Below are 16,742 nucleotides of genomic sequence, written 5' to 3'. Positions count from 1 at the left end.
CAGTATTCAATAAATTATGTGAGATAGCCAACACTTTATTATAAAATCAGCTTTGAAGGCTGATGTAAGTGTTCTCAGCATGTTTAAGGCAGGCTAGGGTAAGCTATGTTTGGTAGATTAGGTATATTAAATGTATTTTTGACTTATGATATTTCCTAAGTTGAGGAAGATCTAAATATAAATATCTATATATTCATATGGATATATTTTCCTTTTGCACAAATGGAATTATGTATGGTTTACCTATTATAATACTATCGGAACATAAGGAATTACCTTATTCTGTTTTAATAGCTGCTTTACAGTGTGCTTTGATGTGGCTGTACCATATTTTAAGCAGTTCCCTCTTGATATTTCATTTGATACAAACTAATGTATAATCTCAAACAAGTTGGGAACTAGGACCAGGAGTAAAATAATCCATTAAATACATAAATAACATGCTATAACTATAATATACAATAAGGTAAGTGAAGGACTAGAAGGAAATATCAGATATAGGTCCACAAGAGATAAATATGTTTAGTTAACTTTTCCAACTCTATATTTATCTTCATAGAGCTGAAAAAAAAAGTGCTGAAGAGAAAGTAGAACACAACTGTGATATTTTAAAATAGTAAATGGAATTTTGTGATATTTTCCATTTTCTGAAGTAACGTTTAAAATACTTGCATCAGGGGTGCTCAGTCAGTAAAGCATGCAACTCTTGATCTCTGGGTCATGAGTTCAAGTCCACATTGGGTTTTAGTTGAGTGTGGAGCTTACCTTAAAAAAAGTTACTCAAATCAATACTCAAAGAGTCAATACTTGAAGCCTCGGAAATCCTATTTTCTCATATTTTTTCTCTGTAGCAAAAAGATATTTATTCAAACTTATATAACCTCAGTTAACATTTGATTATATTAATCCAAATATAAAGCAGAGTTCATTTTAATATGACAAATCTACTTCCCATGGTGGAAATTGGAAGGTATAGGGGTATAGGTGAGGTTTATGAAATAGCAAAGTAAATGAACTCATAAGAGTCATAAACCTTAAATTTTTCTCCTACCTCTATAGACAGGTACCTAATAACACTATCCTTGCTCTTCTAGAGAAGTAGAGCTGGACAATACTCTCTTCTCTTCCCTGAAAGGCTTTATACGTATTCTGTTGTGGTCGACATTTTAGAAGGAGCTTAGGTTGAGGATATCAGGAACATAATAGCCAAATCTGAAAATAACAACTCTGGAGTAATTTCCAAGGACTCAAATGATGATCTTGGTCTGAGTATGAATGGATAAGAAAAGGTTGATGGCTTATTATGAAAAAGACTTGAGGTTTTATTCTTTTTCTGCTTAATATGAGTAAACACTGTAATATGGCTATTAAAAATACTGTGAATTCAGGTTGTGTTAGTAGAACATAGTATCAAGAGGGAAAAAATGCTAGTTCTGCTTCACCTCTACACTGCTGGTTAAATCACACTCACATCGTAATACTATACTGAAAAAGAATATGTTTAAAAACATTTTTTAAAAATGTTTACTTATTTTTGAGAAAGAGAGACAGAGCAAGAGTGGGGCAGGGGCAGAGAGAAGGAGACACAGAATCCGAAGCAGGTTCCAGGCTCTGAGCTGTCAACACTGAGTCTGATGTGGGGCTTGAATCCACAGACTGTGAGATCATGACCTGAGCCAAAGTTGGATGCTTAACTGACTGAGCCACCAGGTGCCCCTGAAAAAAATAAATAAATAAATAAAAATTAACCAAATCTGGTCATGAGGAGAGTGGTCAGAATGTTGAAAGGCCTGAAAATTGTCTTATGACATTTTTTTTACCTTTTTAAAAATTTTATTTATTTTGAGAGAGACAGAGACAGCATGACATGGGAAGGGTCAGAGAGAAAGGAAGACAGAGAATCCCAAGCAAGCTGTACACTGTCAGTGCAGAGCCTGACACGGGGCTTGAACCCACAAACCATGAGATCATGACCTGAGCCGAAACTAAAACTCAGACGCTTAAATGACTGAGCCACCCAGGTGCCCCATGTCTTATGACATATTAAAGGAGCTAGGAATATTTTATTTTGGAGAAAAGAAAACATAGGACAACTAGAAAAGTTGTCTTTGAATATTTGAAGAGATGTCATATTTAAGAAGTATTAAGCTTTTTTTATAATCACAGAAGACAGAACCAGTGGGTATAAATTTCAGTGAAACCAATTTCAGCTTAAATTTATATATTCTTTGTGGGTGAGTCCCAAAATTTTCAAATGCTTTATCTGAAATCGTAATAACTGTAAGTTATTATTGTCCCCATTTTATACCTGTGATTCAAAAAATTTTCGGGAAGTGAATGATTTATATGAAGTCACACAGCTAGTAAAGTCTAGAGACTTAGACCAGGTTTTCTGATTTCCAAGTTCAGCAGTCATTCATGTACAATACATATGCCTAATGAGAGCTTGAAAGAGATTTTTTTTTTCCAATTTTAAATGTTTATTTATTTTTGAGAGGGAGAGAAAGCTAGGGAGTGGCAGAGAGACAGAGGAGAGAGAGAATCCCAAGCAGGCTCCGTGCTGTCAGTGCAGAGCCCTATGTGGGGCTCGAACTCCCAAACCATGAGATCATGACCTGAGCTGAAATCAAGAGTTGGATGTTTACCTAACTGAGCCATGTAGGCGCCCCTGAGGGAGATTTTTTAGGTAATCAAAGGTTAGTTTAAAAATAAAAGATAAAGGAATGTATTCCCAGTGAACCATAGGAAATGTTCGAAAGAAACTGGACAATAAGTAGCCTGGAATATTGTGGAGAAAATTTAATTATCTGATTGGAGATTGAACTTTAAGGTCTCTTTCAAAACTAAAATTTCAAGATTCTGTGAGGACTTCAAATAGATGAAGAACTGGAAGAAAACACCAAAGGTGACTATAAGAGTTAGTTTTCCTAACTATATATTGAGGAAGGGGGTATAGAATCATAAAAATGAAGATAAGCCAGAGCAGATATGAAGTCTGATAATAAGTCAAGATACTTGCTTGTTCTGGCATAGTTTATTGAAGTTGGTAGGAAAAAAATGCTTTGAAAATAAACTAACATTTTTTTTAAAGTAAAAATATGCTGATCTTTAATGCATGGCTTGTATACACATATAACTTGGTTTATTCCCGCCAAAATATGTTTTATCTTTATAATATCAACATATTTGATTAGCATCAATTTTCTTTCTCAGAGTTTCCCTAGCTGAAGCGCATGCTCGACTGAACTTAAGGAATAGAGTGCTTAAAGAAGATGTACTAATTGCAGCCTTATTGTTTGAAACATCTCTCACACTGAAATATGGTAATCTATTATTAATTTGTTAATGATCACTATAAATAATTATATTTAAATATTCTTAGACTGTTAAAATATCTATAAAATTTTATAAATTTTATAGCATTTATAACATAAAATGTTATAGATATTTTTAAATTTTTTAATTTTTTTTTTAATTTAAATCCAAATTAGTTAACATATAGTGTAATAATGATTTTAGGAATAGAATTTAGTGACTCATCACTTACATATAACACCCAGTGCTCATCCCAAAAATGTCCTCCTTAATGCCCTTTGTGCATTTAGCCCAGCTCCCTACTCAACACCCTGCCAGAAACCCTCAGTTTGTTCTCTGTATTTAGGAATCTCTTAATGTCTCTTTGTCTCCCTGTTTTTATATTATTTTTGCTTCCCTTCCCTTATGTTCATCTGTTTTGGATCTTAAATTCCACATATGAATGAAATCATATATTTGTCTTTCTCTGACTTATATTTCACTTAGCATAATACACTCTAGTTCCATCCATGTTGTTGCAACTGGCAAGATTTCATTCTTTTTGATTGCCTAGTAATATTCCATTGTATGCATATATATATATACACCACATCTTTATCCATTCATCAGTCAATGGACATTTGGGCTCTTTCCATGCTTTGGCTATTGTTGATAACTATAAATAATATTATTGCTATATATAGTGGGGTGCGTGTGCCCCTTTGAAACAGCACACCTGTATCCTTTGGATAAATACCTAGTAGTGCAATCGCTAGGTTGTAGGGTAGTTCTATTTTTAGTTTTTTGTGGAACTCCATAGTGTTTTCCAGAGTGGCTGTACCAGTTTGCATTCCCACCAACAGTGCAAAGGGTTCCCCTTTCTCCACATCCTCGCCAACATCTATCATTGCCTGAGTTGTTAATGTTAGCCATTCTGACACGTGTGAGGTGGTATCTCATTGTAGTTTTGATTTGTATTTCCTTGATAAGGAGTGATGTTGAGCATTTTTTCATGTGTCTGTTAGCCATCTGGATGTCTTCTTTGGAAGAGTGTCTATTAATGTCTTTTGCCCATTTCTTCACTGGATTATTTGTTTTTTGGGTGTAGGGTTTGAGAAGTTCTTTATAGATTTTGGATACTAACCCTTTATCTGATATGTCATTTGCAAATATCTTCTCCCATTCCGTTGGTTGCCTTTTAGTTTTGCTGATTATTTCCTTTGCAGTGCAGAAGCTTTTTATCTTGATGAGGTCCCAGTAGCTCATTTTTGCTTTTGTTTCCCTTGCCTCCGGAGACATGTCAAGTAAAAAGTTGTTGCGGCCGAGGTCAAAGAGGTTTTTGCCTGCTTTCTCCTCGAGGATTTTGATGGCTTCCTGTCTTACATTTATGACTTTCATCCATTTTGAGTTTGTCTTTGTGTGTGGTGTAAGAAAGTGGTCCAGGTTTATTCTTCTGCATGTCACAGTCCAGCTTTCCTAACACCATTTGTGGAAGAGACAGTCTTTATTCCATTGGATATTCTTTCCTGCTTTATCAAACATTAGTTGGCCATATGTTTGTGGGTCCATTTCTGGGTTCTCTATTCTGTTCCATAGATTTATATGTCTGTTTTTGTGCCATTAGCATATGGTTTTGTTGATTGCAGCTTTGTAATACAGCTTGAAGTCCACAGTTGTGATGCCTCCAGCTTTGGTTTTCTTTTTCAGGATTGCTTAGGCAATTCAGGGTCTTTCTGGTTCCATACACATTTTAGGATTATTTGTTCTAGCTCTGTGAAGAATGCTGGTGTTATTTTGATAGGGATTGCTAAAATATTATGTATATATTAATTATTATTTTAAAAATTAGTAAATTTTTTAAAGTTTATTTATTTATTTATTTTTGAGAGGAGAGAGAGTGAGCACAGGCATGAATGAGGAAGGGGCAGAGAGACAGTCCCAAGCAGGCTGTACACTGTCAGCACACAGTCTGATGCGGGACCCAATCCCACAAACCTTGAGATCATAACCTGGGCTGAAATGTAGCACCCACTGAGCCAAGTGAGCCACCCAGGTGCCCTAGAATAATAAATTTTTGTCATGTAAGGCCTGTTTCAATTTGAACACTTACTAATTCTTTATAGGTAATATAACACGTTCCTTGTTATGCATGATTGCTTGGATTCTGAAACTTTTGCATTGCTTATAGAGTTCTGATAAAACATGTATTAAATACAACATGAAGTGATTCTAAATTTATCTTTCTTTTACTTAAACTTTTTTTTTAATGTTTATTTATTTTTGAGAGAGAGAGACAGAACGCAAGTGTGGGAGGAGCAGAGAGTGAGAGAGACACAGAATTTGAAGCAGGCTCCAGGCTCAAAGCTGTCAGCACAGAGCCCAATGCAGGGCTCAAACCCATGAACCATGAGATTATGACCTGAGCCAAAGTCGGATGCTTAACCAACTGAGCCACCAGGTACCCCATAAATTTATCTTCCTTCTTCAATAACATGCAACAGGAACACCTGGGTGGCTCAGTCAGTTAATCATCCAACTCTTGATTTTGGCTTAGGTCATAATCTCACAGTTGGTGAAATCAAGCCCTGCCATGGGGCTCTACACTGACAGCATTGAGCCTGCTTGGCATTCTCTCTCTCCCTCTCTTTCTTCCCCTTCCCCTCATGTTCTCTCTCTCTCTCTTTCTCAAAATAAATAAATAAACATAAAATAAATAAAATAACAAGCAGCATTCAATTGTCAAGCAGTCCCCTCAATGCAGTTAAGCACAGAGACAAAGAAAATGTGTTCATTTTGTATCACTGCCTTCCTGAATTGCTAGCTATAATACTATGACTATAGCATTTCATTATTTGAAATGAATTTGAGCTTATTATGGTTTTGCTAATAAAAACATAAAAGGGCTCCTAAAGTAAGAGTAAACAGAGTTATTCTCACAAAGCTCTTGCCGAATTGGATCAGACATTAATTTTCATAAGATACTACAATCCTTGAAGCCAAACTCTGGCTCCAACCTTGGGACTTAAAGGATGTATTAACACTGACTTTTTTGTGTGTATATATTCAGTGCTTAAATTTTCCTTAAATTCAATTTATACAGTAATAACGGTTCACAAAAACTCATTAGAACATTAGAACTTTGTTCTATAATTGTCAAAATCAAACATTATTAACCTGGGATTCATGGATACTTAGAGTTCTTGGGACTTGTGAATCTCTAAATTATATGAAAATATTTACATGTATGTGCTTGACACCTTTTTGCTTAGAGAGATGAATGGTAAGTTTTATAAAGTATGTCTTATAGGTTCATGATCCCCAGAAAAAGTTAGTTACCATCCCATGTTAGTTTTATGTACCAAAGGAGAAAGACATTGATTCCCAACCAATACTAAATAACAGGAAGGATACAAAAATATTTTTATTTTTAATTTGCTTTATCTTTTACAGGCTTCCTTTTTTAGAGATTTTATTGTTTTTATTTTTTATTTTTTTAAATGTTTATTTTTGATGGGTGGGGAGGGGCAGAGAGGGGACAGAAGATCTGAAGCGAGCTCCCCGCTGAAAGGAGAGAGCCTGTTGTGGAGCTTGAATTCATGAACCAAGAGATCATGACCTGAGCCAAAGTTGGACACTGACTGAGCCACGTAGGCACCCCAGATTTTTTTTTTAATTTTATTTTTTATTTTTTAAAATTTATATCCAAATTAGCATACAGTACAACAATGATTTCAGGAGATTCCTTAATGCTCCTTACCCACGTAGCCCATCCCCCCTCCTACACCCCCTCCAGTAATCCTCAGTTTGTTCCCCATATTTATGAGTCTCTTCTGTTTTGTCCCTCTCCCTGTTTTTATATTATTTTTGTTTCCCTTCCCTTATGTTCATCTGTTTTGCTCTTAAAGTCCCCATATGAGTGAAGTCATATGATTTTTGTCTTTCTCTAATTTCACTTAGCATAATACCTTCCAGTTCCATCCACATAGTTGGAAATGGCAAGGTTTTATTCTTTTTGATTGCCGAGTAATACTCCACTGTGTATGTATATACATATATATATATATATATATATATATATGTATATATATATATATGTATGTATATATATATATACCATATCTTCTTTATCCATTCATCCATCGATGGACATTTGGACTCTTTCCATCCTTTGGCTATTGTTGATAGTGCTTCTATAAACATGGGGTGCATGTGTCCTTTCAAAACAGCACACCTGTATCCTGTGGATAAATGCCTAGTAGTACAATTGCTGTGTCGTAGGGTAGTTCTATTTTTAGTTTTTTGAGGAACCTCCATACTGTTTCCCAGAGTGGCTACACCAGCTTGCATATCCACCAGATTTTATTTTTTAAAAGTAATCAGGTTTTATTTTTTAAAGTAATCTCTACACCCAATATGGGGCTCAAACTTACACCCAGAGTTCAAGAATCACATACTCTACCGACTGAGGCTGCTAGGCGCCCATATTTTTTACATTCTTATTATTTGTATTTAAAAGCATACTTGATAAAATCTAACACACATTTTTTATGTACCATAACAAAAAAATTCTGCCAATTTTATTATGACATGCTATCAAAATTAAAATATAATTAGATTTCAATAAGAAGACAAAAATTTGTGTCTTTGAATTTAGAAACTATACTATTTATTATTAAGGACCCCTATGGTAGAATATGGCTATTTTCACTTGGTAACTATTTTGTCAAGACTTTCGTGAAGTATTTAAGAAAGCATCTGTTGGGGAATATAAAACTAAATGAAGATTTTTTTTCCTTTAGTTATTTTTTATTTTCATAATGAATTTCAGTTAGGTATCTTGATTTTTAAGTCTTAAACAAAACAATATTAAGAGATCCTTAAATGTTGGAGCACCTGGGTGGCTCAGTCAGTTAAGCATCTGACTTCAGCTCAGGTCATGATCTCGCAGTTTGTGGGTTCCAGCCCCACGTGGGGCACTGTGTTGACAGCTCAGAGCCTGGAACCTGCTTTAGATTCTGTCTCCCTTTCTCTTTGCCCCTCCCTTGCTCATGCTCTGTCTCTGTCTCTGTCTCTCTCAAAAATAAATAAACGCTAAAAAAAAAAAAAAAAAAAAAAAAAGAGCTCCTTAAGTGTTATTTCAGTTACAGCAGGAAATTGGAAACAAGAAAAAAAAGAAGAAAAAAACATAGCAAGAAATTGATCCCTACTCAGGGACATTTTTCTTGGATGCAAAAAACAATAGGTTGTGCTCATGAACTAGATTTAGAAGTTGGGGCAGAGGGCATAGGGAAGAATTAAAGAAAACTCCCAATTTTCTGCCTTGAGCAACTGAGTGGACCATGATGCCATTTACCACAACTGGGAACAAAGAGAAAAAGGGTTGGGAGAAAAACCAAATTATAAATAGATATGTCTGAGACATCCTACAGAGATACCTTTAGATTGATACAAGAATCTGGAGTTTAGGTGAGGGTTCTAATTTAGAAATTTAATTTGGGAACCATCAGCCCAAAGATGGTACTCATAGCCATGGAATGGATGAAATTACCTGAAATTACCTAGATTGAGATTATACAGAGAACTCCAGGACTGCCTTTGAAGAATTCCAATATTTAGAAATGGGGTTGAGGAGGGGGAACAAACAGAGGAGAATGAGAAGCTGCAGCTACAATGTAGTAAGAAAATCAAGTGTAGTTATAGAAACAAGACAGTTTAAGATTAGATTTTACAGAATTAGGGGAAGATCAAAGCAATAAAATCCTTAAAAAGGTGAGAGGGGATGGGATCCAGAGCACATGTGAAGATATTGGTTTCTAATGAAAGAAGTCACTTCATTATATAGGAGGGAAGACAAATGGAAACAGAATCAGGTCTGTATCCATTTGATCATACACTCTACACAAGGTCATCAGCTAAAAGCAAAAGGTTTGAGGAGAGAAGAATGGAATATCATAGTCATGGGGGCAGGAGGCAGAAGAACATTTGTCTTAGACTCAGCAGGGTTGTCTGGCAGGCAGTGGGCATCCATTTGAGGTTTCTGTGATTCATTTAAAGTGAAACCAAGAGATGCCAATTATGTGATTTTCTGCCTAGCAGCCTGAGTGCAGGCATAAAGTAAATTGTTGGGTTCATGCAGAGTTGAGGTTTTTATAGGCGACTGTGATAGAGTGTTGCAGAGGGGTAAGGGAGTGGGGACACTGGCTTGGGATAGATTCTTAAATAGGTTAAAAGAAGGAAGTGAATTGAAGGAAGCCACTTGGAGGTCTTGGGATAGAAGCTGGAAGTATAAGAGGGAAGGGGGATTTGAACTAATGGCTTTGAAGTAAGTTTTTGGTAATGTCAGTTTCCTGTGATTTTCCTATGTGTGGTTGAGGTAGAGGAAAAACTCCAGAGAGGTCTGGAATTAAGAGGGTCATTCACATGGAAATCACTGAATGGCAGGTATTAGGGAATAGAGGAATATTGTGAGCCACGTGCTGAGAACTGGTTGACTTCACCAAGGAAGAGAAAGAGTAGTAAGCCCAAATGGCACTGGGCATCAGCAGAGAGATTTTTATTAAGAGGAAAGCAGGGACAAGAATGGTCTGGTAGCAGCAAAGGGGCAGCAAGTTAGTCACTGTCTCTGTCTTGTGTTACTAAGGTATGAGTGGTGTTTTGAGAAAAAGCAGCTTCACTTTAGAGAGCCACAGGGAAAGCAGTGTTCTCAAGGAACAGTAAGGATTCAGGTAAGATACAGGGAATGGTAAAGGGAGCAGTCACGGCAGTCTGAGACTATGTTAAGTGCATACTGATAACAGACGGCTCTAGGAAGGTAGGCACTGTCTGCTTGGCTAGCAACTGTACTCCTGGCCAGTCACATGTATGTACTCATTCAATGAATCAACAATGAAACAGAATTTAAGAGCTTAACTCCTAAAGTGGTAGTCAAAAAGTTTAAGTTGTGGTAAAATATACATAACATTTACCATCTTAACGATTTTTAAGTGTATAGTTCAGTGGTGTTAAATACGTTCACACTGTTGCCACCATCCATCTCTATAAACCTTTCATTTTTTTCTGTACCCATTAAACAATAACTCCCCAATCTCTCCTTCCTTCCTCCAGTCCCTGGCAACCACCATTCTTTCTATTTTTATAAATTTGACTTCTCCATGTATCTAAGTCTAATCATATGTGTTTATCTTATGGCTCACTTCACTTCATATAATGTCCCCAAAGGTTTATTGATGTGGTAGTATGCATTAGAATTTCCTTCTTGTTCAAGATTGAATATTCTATTCCATTGTATGTATGTGTACACACGTACACACACACACACACCACACACACCATTTTGTTTATTCATTCACCCAACAATGGACCTTAGATTGCTTGCACCTTTGGCTATTGTGAATAATGCTATGAACATGAGTATATGCTTACTTACCTCTTTGAGACCTTGTTTTAAATTATTTTGGGTATGTGTCCATAAATGAAATCCCTGGATCATGTGATTTTTTGAATAAACTGCTACTGTTTTCCATAAGGGTTGCACCATTTTACATTCTCACCAACAGTGCACAAGGGTACATTTTCTTCATATCCTTGCCAACATTTGCTTGATAGTAGCCATCCTTATGGGTGTAAGATGGTATTTCACACCATTTACCTAGTGATTAGTGATGTTGACCATCATTCATGTGCCTATCTTCTTTGGAGAAATGTCCGTTTCTCCTTTGCCGATTTTTGAATTGGGTTATTTTCTTGTTCAGTTGTAGATCCTGTATCAGATACAATTTGCAAGTATTTTCTCCCATTCCATGGGTTGCCTTTTCACTCTTCATTGTAGTATTTGACGCACCAGTTTATTCTGATGTGGTTTAACTTATCTATTTCCTTTTGTTGCCTGTGCTTTAGTGTTATAACACTAGAAATCTAGTGTTACATAAATTCTAGAAATCACTGCCAAATCCAATGTCATGAAGCATTTCCCCAATTTTTTGTTTTTCTTAGTTCTTATGCTTAGGTCTATAAGGGACCAACTTCATTTTTTTTTCTTATGGGTATTGTTTTTTCAGTACCATTTGTTGGAAACTGTCCTTTCCCCATTGGTCTTGGCACTCTTAAAGCATAAATCATTTAACCATGTATTTGAGGGGTTATTTCCAGGCTATTCAATTCCATAGGTTTATGTCTTTTTGTCAGTGGTTCTGAATAATTGAGATTACAATGGTGTCTTTATCCTCAGTCATCCGCATAACCTTTATCAAAGTGTTTCCCTACCTCTAATACCTTCTCTCCCTACTTCTTCCACCTCCTAACAGCACTATTCAGGTTCAAAACTCTAAATGACTAGGTCAACAGCTAACATAGTTTCTACACTTAAAAAAATGTTATTTTTGAGAGAGAATAGGAGCTGGGGAGGGGCAGAGAGGGTGGAGGGGACAGGATTTTAAGTGGGCTCTGCACCGACAGCAGTGACCCCAACACTGGGCTCGAACTCATTAACTGTGAGATCGTGACCTGAACCAAGGCTGGACGCTAAACCAAGCCACCCATGTGCCCCTCTAGTTTCCATGTTTTAAAACGTAGTATTTTTTCTTGGCTCTGGTAAGTCTGTGTATATACTGAAACTATTTCATGAGTCTCAAAAACAGATCAGTTTTAAATGATTATTGAAATATTCTATTAAATAGGTCAGAACTTAAAAACTCTTATTGGGGGGACCTGGGTGGCTCAGTAGATTGAGCATCTTACTTTTTTAAAGTTTGTTTATTTGAGAGAGTGGGGGAGGGGCAGAGAGCGAATCCCAAGCAGGCTCAGTGCTGTCAGCGCAGAGCCTGACGTGGGGCTCAATTCCATAAACCATGAGATCATGACCTGAGCCAAGATGAAGAGTCAGATGCTTAACCAACTGAATCCCACAGGTGCCCCAATCATCTGATTCTGCATTTCAGCTCAGGTCATGATCCCAGGGTCGTGGGCTCAAGACCCACAGCAGGCTCTGTGCAGAGTGTAGAGCACGGTTGGGATTCTCTCTCCCTCTGCCCCTTTCCCCAGCTTGCACTCTATAAAACAAAACAAACTCATACTATTTTGCTGAAAATGTGATTTCACATTTAGCATTTTAAGGACTTCTCATTTACACTTTTTTCCTTAGGGGCCACTGTATTTTGTGTTGCTCCAAATGCAGTATTTCCATTTGAATTGTATAATGAAGAATATTTGGAGCAAAGGGATATCTATTTGAATCAATGCCAACAGCAGCTCCAACAGTTTATTGCCACATATGGACCTGGGACAGCTATTTTCACGAGTGATGAATAGGCAATCTGAGGAAAATCATTTTCTTCACTCATATTTAAGCAGTGGAAAGGTGTGATTCTGAAGTAATGCTTCAGGTAATACTATGTATGGTAGTACATTAGAAGGCTATCTTAAAAATATAAAAGGTCTCATTATTAAAAATCTGGTCGGGGGACCTGGGTGGTCCAGTTGGTTAAGCGTCCGACTTCAGCTCAGGTCATGTTCTCACGGTTCGTGGGTTCTGGCCCCGCATTGGGCTCTGTGCTGACAGTTCAGAGCTTGCTTCAGATTCTGTGTCTCCCTCTCTGCCCCTCCCCTGCTCATTCTCTCAAAGAATAAACATTAAAAAAATAAGAATCTGGAAACTAAGCAATGTTTAAAAACGGTCACTTTTATGTAGTTCTACTTGTCACAAGATGGCAAGAACAGTTTAAATGAGAATATTTACCTAAAAATAAATCATTTTTCTTGCACCTGTGAACCTGACAAATGGAGTAAATAACAGCAACATAAAGAAGCAGAAGCCTCCAATTTAAGGACATTTCCTACTTCATTACTTTTTATGCCCATTATATAGTTTTGGAAGCCCTAATTATGAATTCAGGGAAAGCTTGGAAATTTTCCATTTTTTAAAGCCAGGTTAAATGAAAAAAAGTAATTTATAACAAATCAAGGGGTAAGAATTGGCTCCTTGAACCTAACTGGTTACAAGAAAGGCACCAAAAGGCAAACCCAATTTGCAAACCATCTTCATTTTTGGAGGGAAGAGATCTATTCTGAAAAGGTGTGTGTGGGGAAAGAGAAAATATATTTAACTTGTAAAATCCCCAAATCCTTTTCATTTTTCAAAGGTTTAATATGTTAATTTTTAAAATGTTTTTGAGAGAACAGTGTGAGTGAGGGAGGGCCAGAGAAAGGAGACCCAAAATCTGGAGCAGACTCCAAGGCCCAAATGGGGCCTGAATATATCAACCAGGAGATCCTGACCTGAGCCAAAGTTGGACACTTAAAGCAGTTGAGCCACCCAGGTGTCCCAATAAGTTAATTATAAAAAAAATAAGATACTACCATGCCGATTCTTTAGAAACTGGCACTTTATGGAGCTAAACCATAAAGGTTGACAGCTCTCTATAGGCCTTTGACAAATCATTCCTGCTCATTCAACAGTATTTACTGAATATTCACTAGTTTCAGAGACTTGTGTTACTTTTTCAGAATGCAAAGCTAGTTTTTTTTGTTTTTGTCTTTTAAGCTTTTATGTATTTTTTGAGAGTGTGGGAGAGAATCCCAAGCAGGCTTCATGCTCAGTGTGGACATGGGGCTGGGCTCCATTTCATGACCTGAGCCGAAATGGAGTCAGCAAAGCCAGTTTTTAAAAACAATTTACATATTACAGTTCTAGAATTCTAGACTTGCCATAATGAAATTATAACCTAGATAAAAGCACTCAACAGGGGAAAAGCAAGATTTAGCTAAGTTCAAGTCTTCAGTTAAGAATTCAGCTTTAGAATTCCTATAAATTCTAAGTCCTGGTTGGAATGGACTGTCCAGTCACTATTTCCCTTAATATGACATGTTATTGTTTGTACTAAGATCACAATTTTTTTTGTTCAAAGGCAAAAGCAAAGAATAAGATTAAAACTTAAACTATGTAGGTCACAGGTGAAATCTTTATTTGTAAGGGATAATTCGTTAAGGTGTTTAGGAGATTCCAAATACTTATTTATTGATAAAGAACATACTTTCTTAAAGTATGCTAAAAACAAATCTGACTAGTAATTATGGAACTGGAGATGTTTAAACACTTGATATATTTTAAAGATAGCAGACTTTACTGCCCAACAGTTAAAAGTATTCAAGCATGTATTTCTCTACCATAACTTATTGTGAGGTGATCAATGTTAAATAAAGTATTTATTCATGTCTTCTTGACCAATTCTTCATTTTTCCTTCCAACTGCATGCCTCTGGGGAAAAAAATCAGAAACCAACAATGAAAATCACTCCATAGTCAAAATCAAAGGAGAATCAGACTTCTGACAACACACACACAGGCAACTTAACAGGATATGGCCCTAAGCCTTTGGAGTTTCAGATACTTTTGAATTATTATTAGCTGTGATTGCCAGAATTACTTACCGAGGCAATGAAGAATTTTTAACCACAACAGTTATGGACTTGGACACTCATCTGCGGCTACCTACATGCTGAAAAGAACATATAACCCATTTTAATGAAAAATTGCATTATACTTGAGTAATTCACATAAACAATATACATAACTGGCATCTCAGTCTTCAAATTATTTCTTCAAAGAAACCCTCAGCTGGGTAAACGGCAAAAAGTAATTGAAGTCATCATTGTGCCAGTTACTAAACCTATCTAGGTCAAAAACCTACTAAATGTTTTTGGTACTGCTTTTCATAGGCAGTACCATAAATACATAACAAAGCACAGTGTTTAACATTAAGTTTTGGTACCTTATTACATGCAGTTGTGCTCCTAGTGGTTTTATCACAGCCATCCTCAGATGTTTTTGGAAAACATCACAACGTTCATCTTCAACTCATAGGCTCTGTTGTACCTAGAAATCAAAATATTTCATTGTGAATTCTCATTTGTACTTGCCATCTGTTTGGCATCTTATATGCAGGAATGGTCCAGTAAGACTTTTTCATTCTCATCAGGAGCCATAAACATTTTACTTACAACCTTCCTGACTCCCATCTAACTTTTTATAAAAACTACTAACATTTGAGGCCATATACTGGAATAATTTTGTTATTTAACACATCTCTCATGGAATGAAGTACTTTCTGCTTAGTTCTACTTTTTTTGGTAGTCCAAATGGATAACCCCAAAATTTAGAACCTCTGTAATGGCTTGAACAGATTAGTACTTTTGACTGTTTAGGCCCTAATAATTCTATAAATGATCTTTCCAAGCTGGAAATGGGTTTATTAGCATGGATAGGAAAAATTGTGGCTATATATAGGATGTTCTTTACTGTGGCAGTATCGATGTTAGGACATGATGGTCCTAATGAGTACCTAGCCATTGCTTTTCTGTCTCAGAGCTTGACAAGGATGAGATGAGTCAGGTTAAAGGTTAGATGTATAAAAACAAGTGTGTAGACCTCCAACTAAAGCATCACAATGGCAAATCTAATGTAGTTTTAGAGCAGATACATTATGTTGACATCATTATTGGATACTCTTGTAGAATTAAGTCCCAGGTCGCCTGAAAGCACACTTAGGTAGTGCAAAGAATGGCCAGGGCCACAGATCATCTCTTACAGCACCCCAGGAGGGTAAATCATTGAACCAGACAGCTACTGGAAATGATTTATGAAGACACATCAAATGTTGTACCCTGCAAAACAATTTATCATTTTCAAGTCTGGAAATAATTTCACATCGTCAATATTAGGAACACAAACTATTAGTTATGAATAATACCAACTTGGAAAGTTTCAGTGTAATGAGATTCATGGGAACTACTGACAACTATATGCATAATCTCATTTGTGTAAATCCTACAAGAATGTTTAGTGATACATATTTGTAACAAAACTGCTGTGCCTGCTTCGGCAGCACATATACTAAAATTGGAACGATACAGAGAAGATTAGCATGGCCCCTGTGCAAGGATGACACGCAAATTCGTGAAGCGTTCCATATTTTTGAGGATGTGGAGAAATGGGAACCCTCTTGCACTGTTGGTGGGAATGCAAATTGGTGCAGCCACTCTGGAAAAGTGTGGAGGTTCCTCAAAAAATTAAAAATAGACCTACCCTATGACCCAGCAATAGCACTGCTAGGAATTTACCCAAGGGATACAGGAGTACTGATGCATAAGGGCACTTGTACCCCAATGTTTATAGCAGCACTCTCAACAACAGCCAAATTATGGAAAGAGCCTAAATGTCCATCAACTGATGAATGGATAAAGAAATTGTGGTTTATATACACAATGGAATACTACGTGGCAATGAGAAAGAATGAAATATGGCCCTTTGTAGCAACATGGATGGAACTGGAGAGTGTTATGCTAAGTGAAATAAGCCATACAGAGAAAGACAGATACCATATGTTTTCACTCTTAGGTGGATCCTGAGAAACTTAACAGAAACCCATGGGGGAGGGGAAGGGAAAAAAAAAAAAA

The 16,742-nt window shown here is 36.6% G+C and overlaps 1 protein-coding gene, 1 long non-coding RNA gene and 2 other non-coding genes across 5 annotated transcripts in view; 2 read left to right on the top strand and 2 right to left on the bottom strand.

Annotated features, from left to right (window-relative positions):
- The window catches only part of MCMDC2 (minichromosome maintenance domain containing 2), a 35,718-nt gene extending 23,118 nt beyond the window's left edge, over positions 1 to 12,600 (top strand). Inside the window, exons 12-13 of one of the 2 annotated variants that reach the window (XR_005794194.1) lie at positions 3,214 to 3,323; positions 12,434 to 12,547. Coding sequence is in view for 1 of the 2 variants with exons in the window: in XM_040487674.1 (XP_040343608.1) it covers positions 3,214 to 3,323; positions 12,434 to 12,600 (277 nt within the window). In the remaining variant the exon portion in view is untranslated. Of the gene's footprint in view, positions 1 to 3,213; positions 3,324 to 12,433 lie in introns of both variants that reach the window. The other variant, XM_040487674.1, reaches the window with a different exon arrangement.
- Positions 12,601 to 14,229: 1,629 nt separating this feature from the next.
- The window catches only part of LOC121038163 (uncharacterized), a 4,123-nt gene continuing 1,610 nt past the window's right edge, over positions 14,230 to 16,742 (bottom strand). Inside the window, exons 2-4 of the long non-coding RNA XR_005794195.1 lie at positions 15,059 to 15,162; positions 14,718 to 14,785; positions 14,230 to 14,545 (exon numbers count right to left, since the gene is read on the bottom strand). This is a non-coding gene — a long non-coding RNA (uncharacterized LOC121038163). The remainder of the gene's footprint in view (positions 14,546 to 14,717; positions 14,786 to 15,058; positions 15,163 to 16,742) is intronic.
- Positions 14,860 to 14,948, bottom strand: LOC121038384 (small nucleolar RNA SNORD87). The gene has a single exon (XR_005794337.1). It is a non-coding gene; the product is annotated as a small nucleolar RNA SNORD87 (small nucleolar RNA).
- Positions 16,156 to 16,262, top strand: LOC121038361 (U6 spliceosomal RNA). The gene has a single exon (XR_005794317.1). It is a non-coding gene; the product is annotated as a U6 spliceosomal RNA (small nuclear RNA).

Source organism: Herpailurus yagouaroundi, unplaced genomic scaffold (assembly GCF_014898765.1).
Source record: "Herpailurus yagouaroundi ecotype Mexico unplaced genomic scaffold, PumYag 165, whole genome shotgun sequence".
Taxonomy (NCBI): Eukaryota; Metazoa; Chordata; class Mammalia; order Carnivora; family Felidae; genus Herpailurus; species Herpailurus yagouaroundi.
Note: the sequence above shows the minus strand (reverse complement) of the source record. Positions and strands in the feature narration are given on the sequence as shown.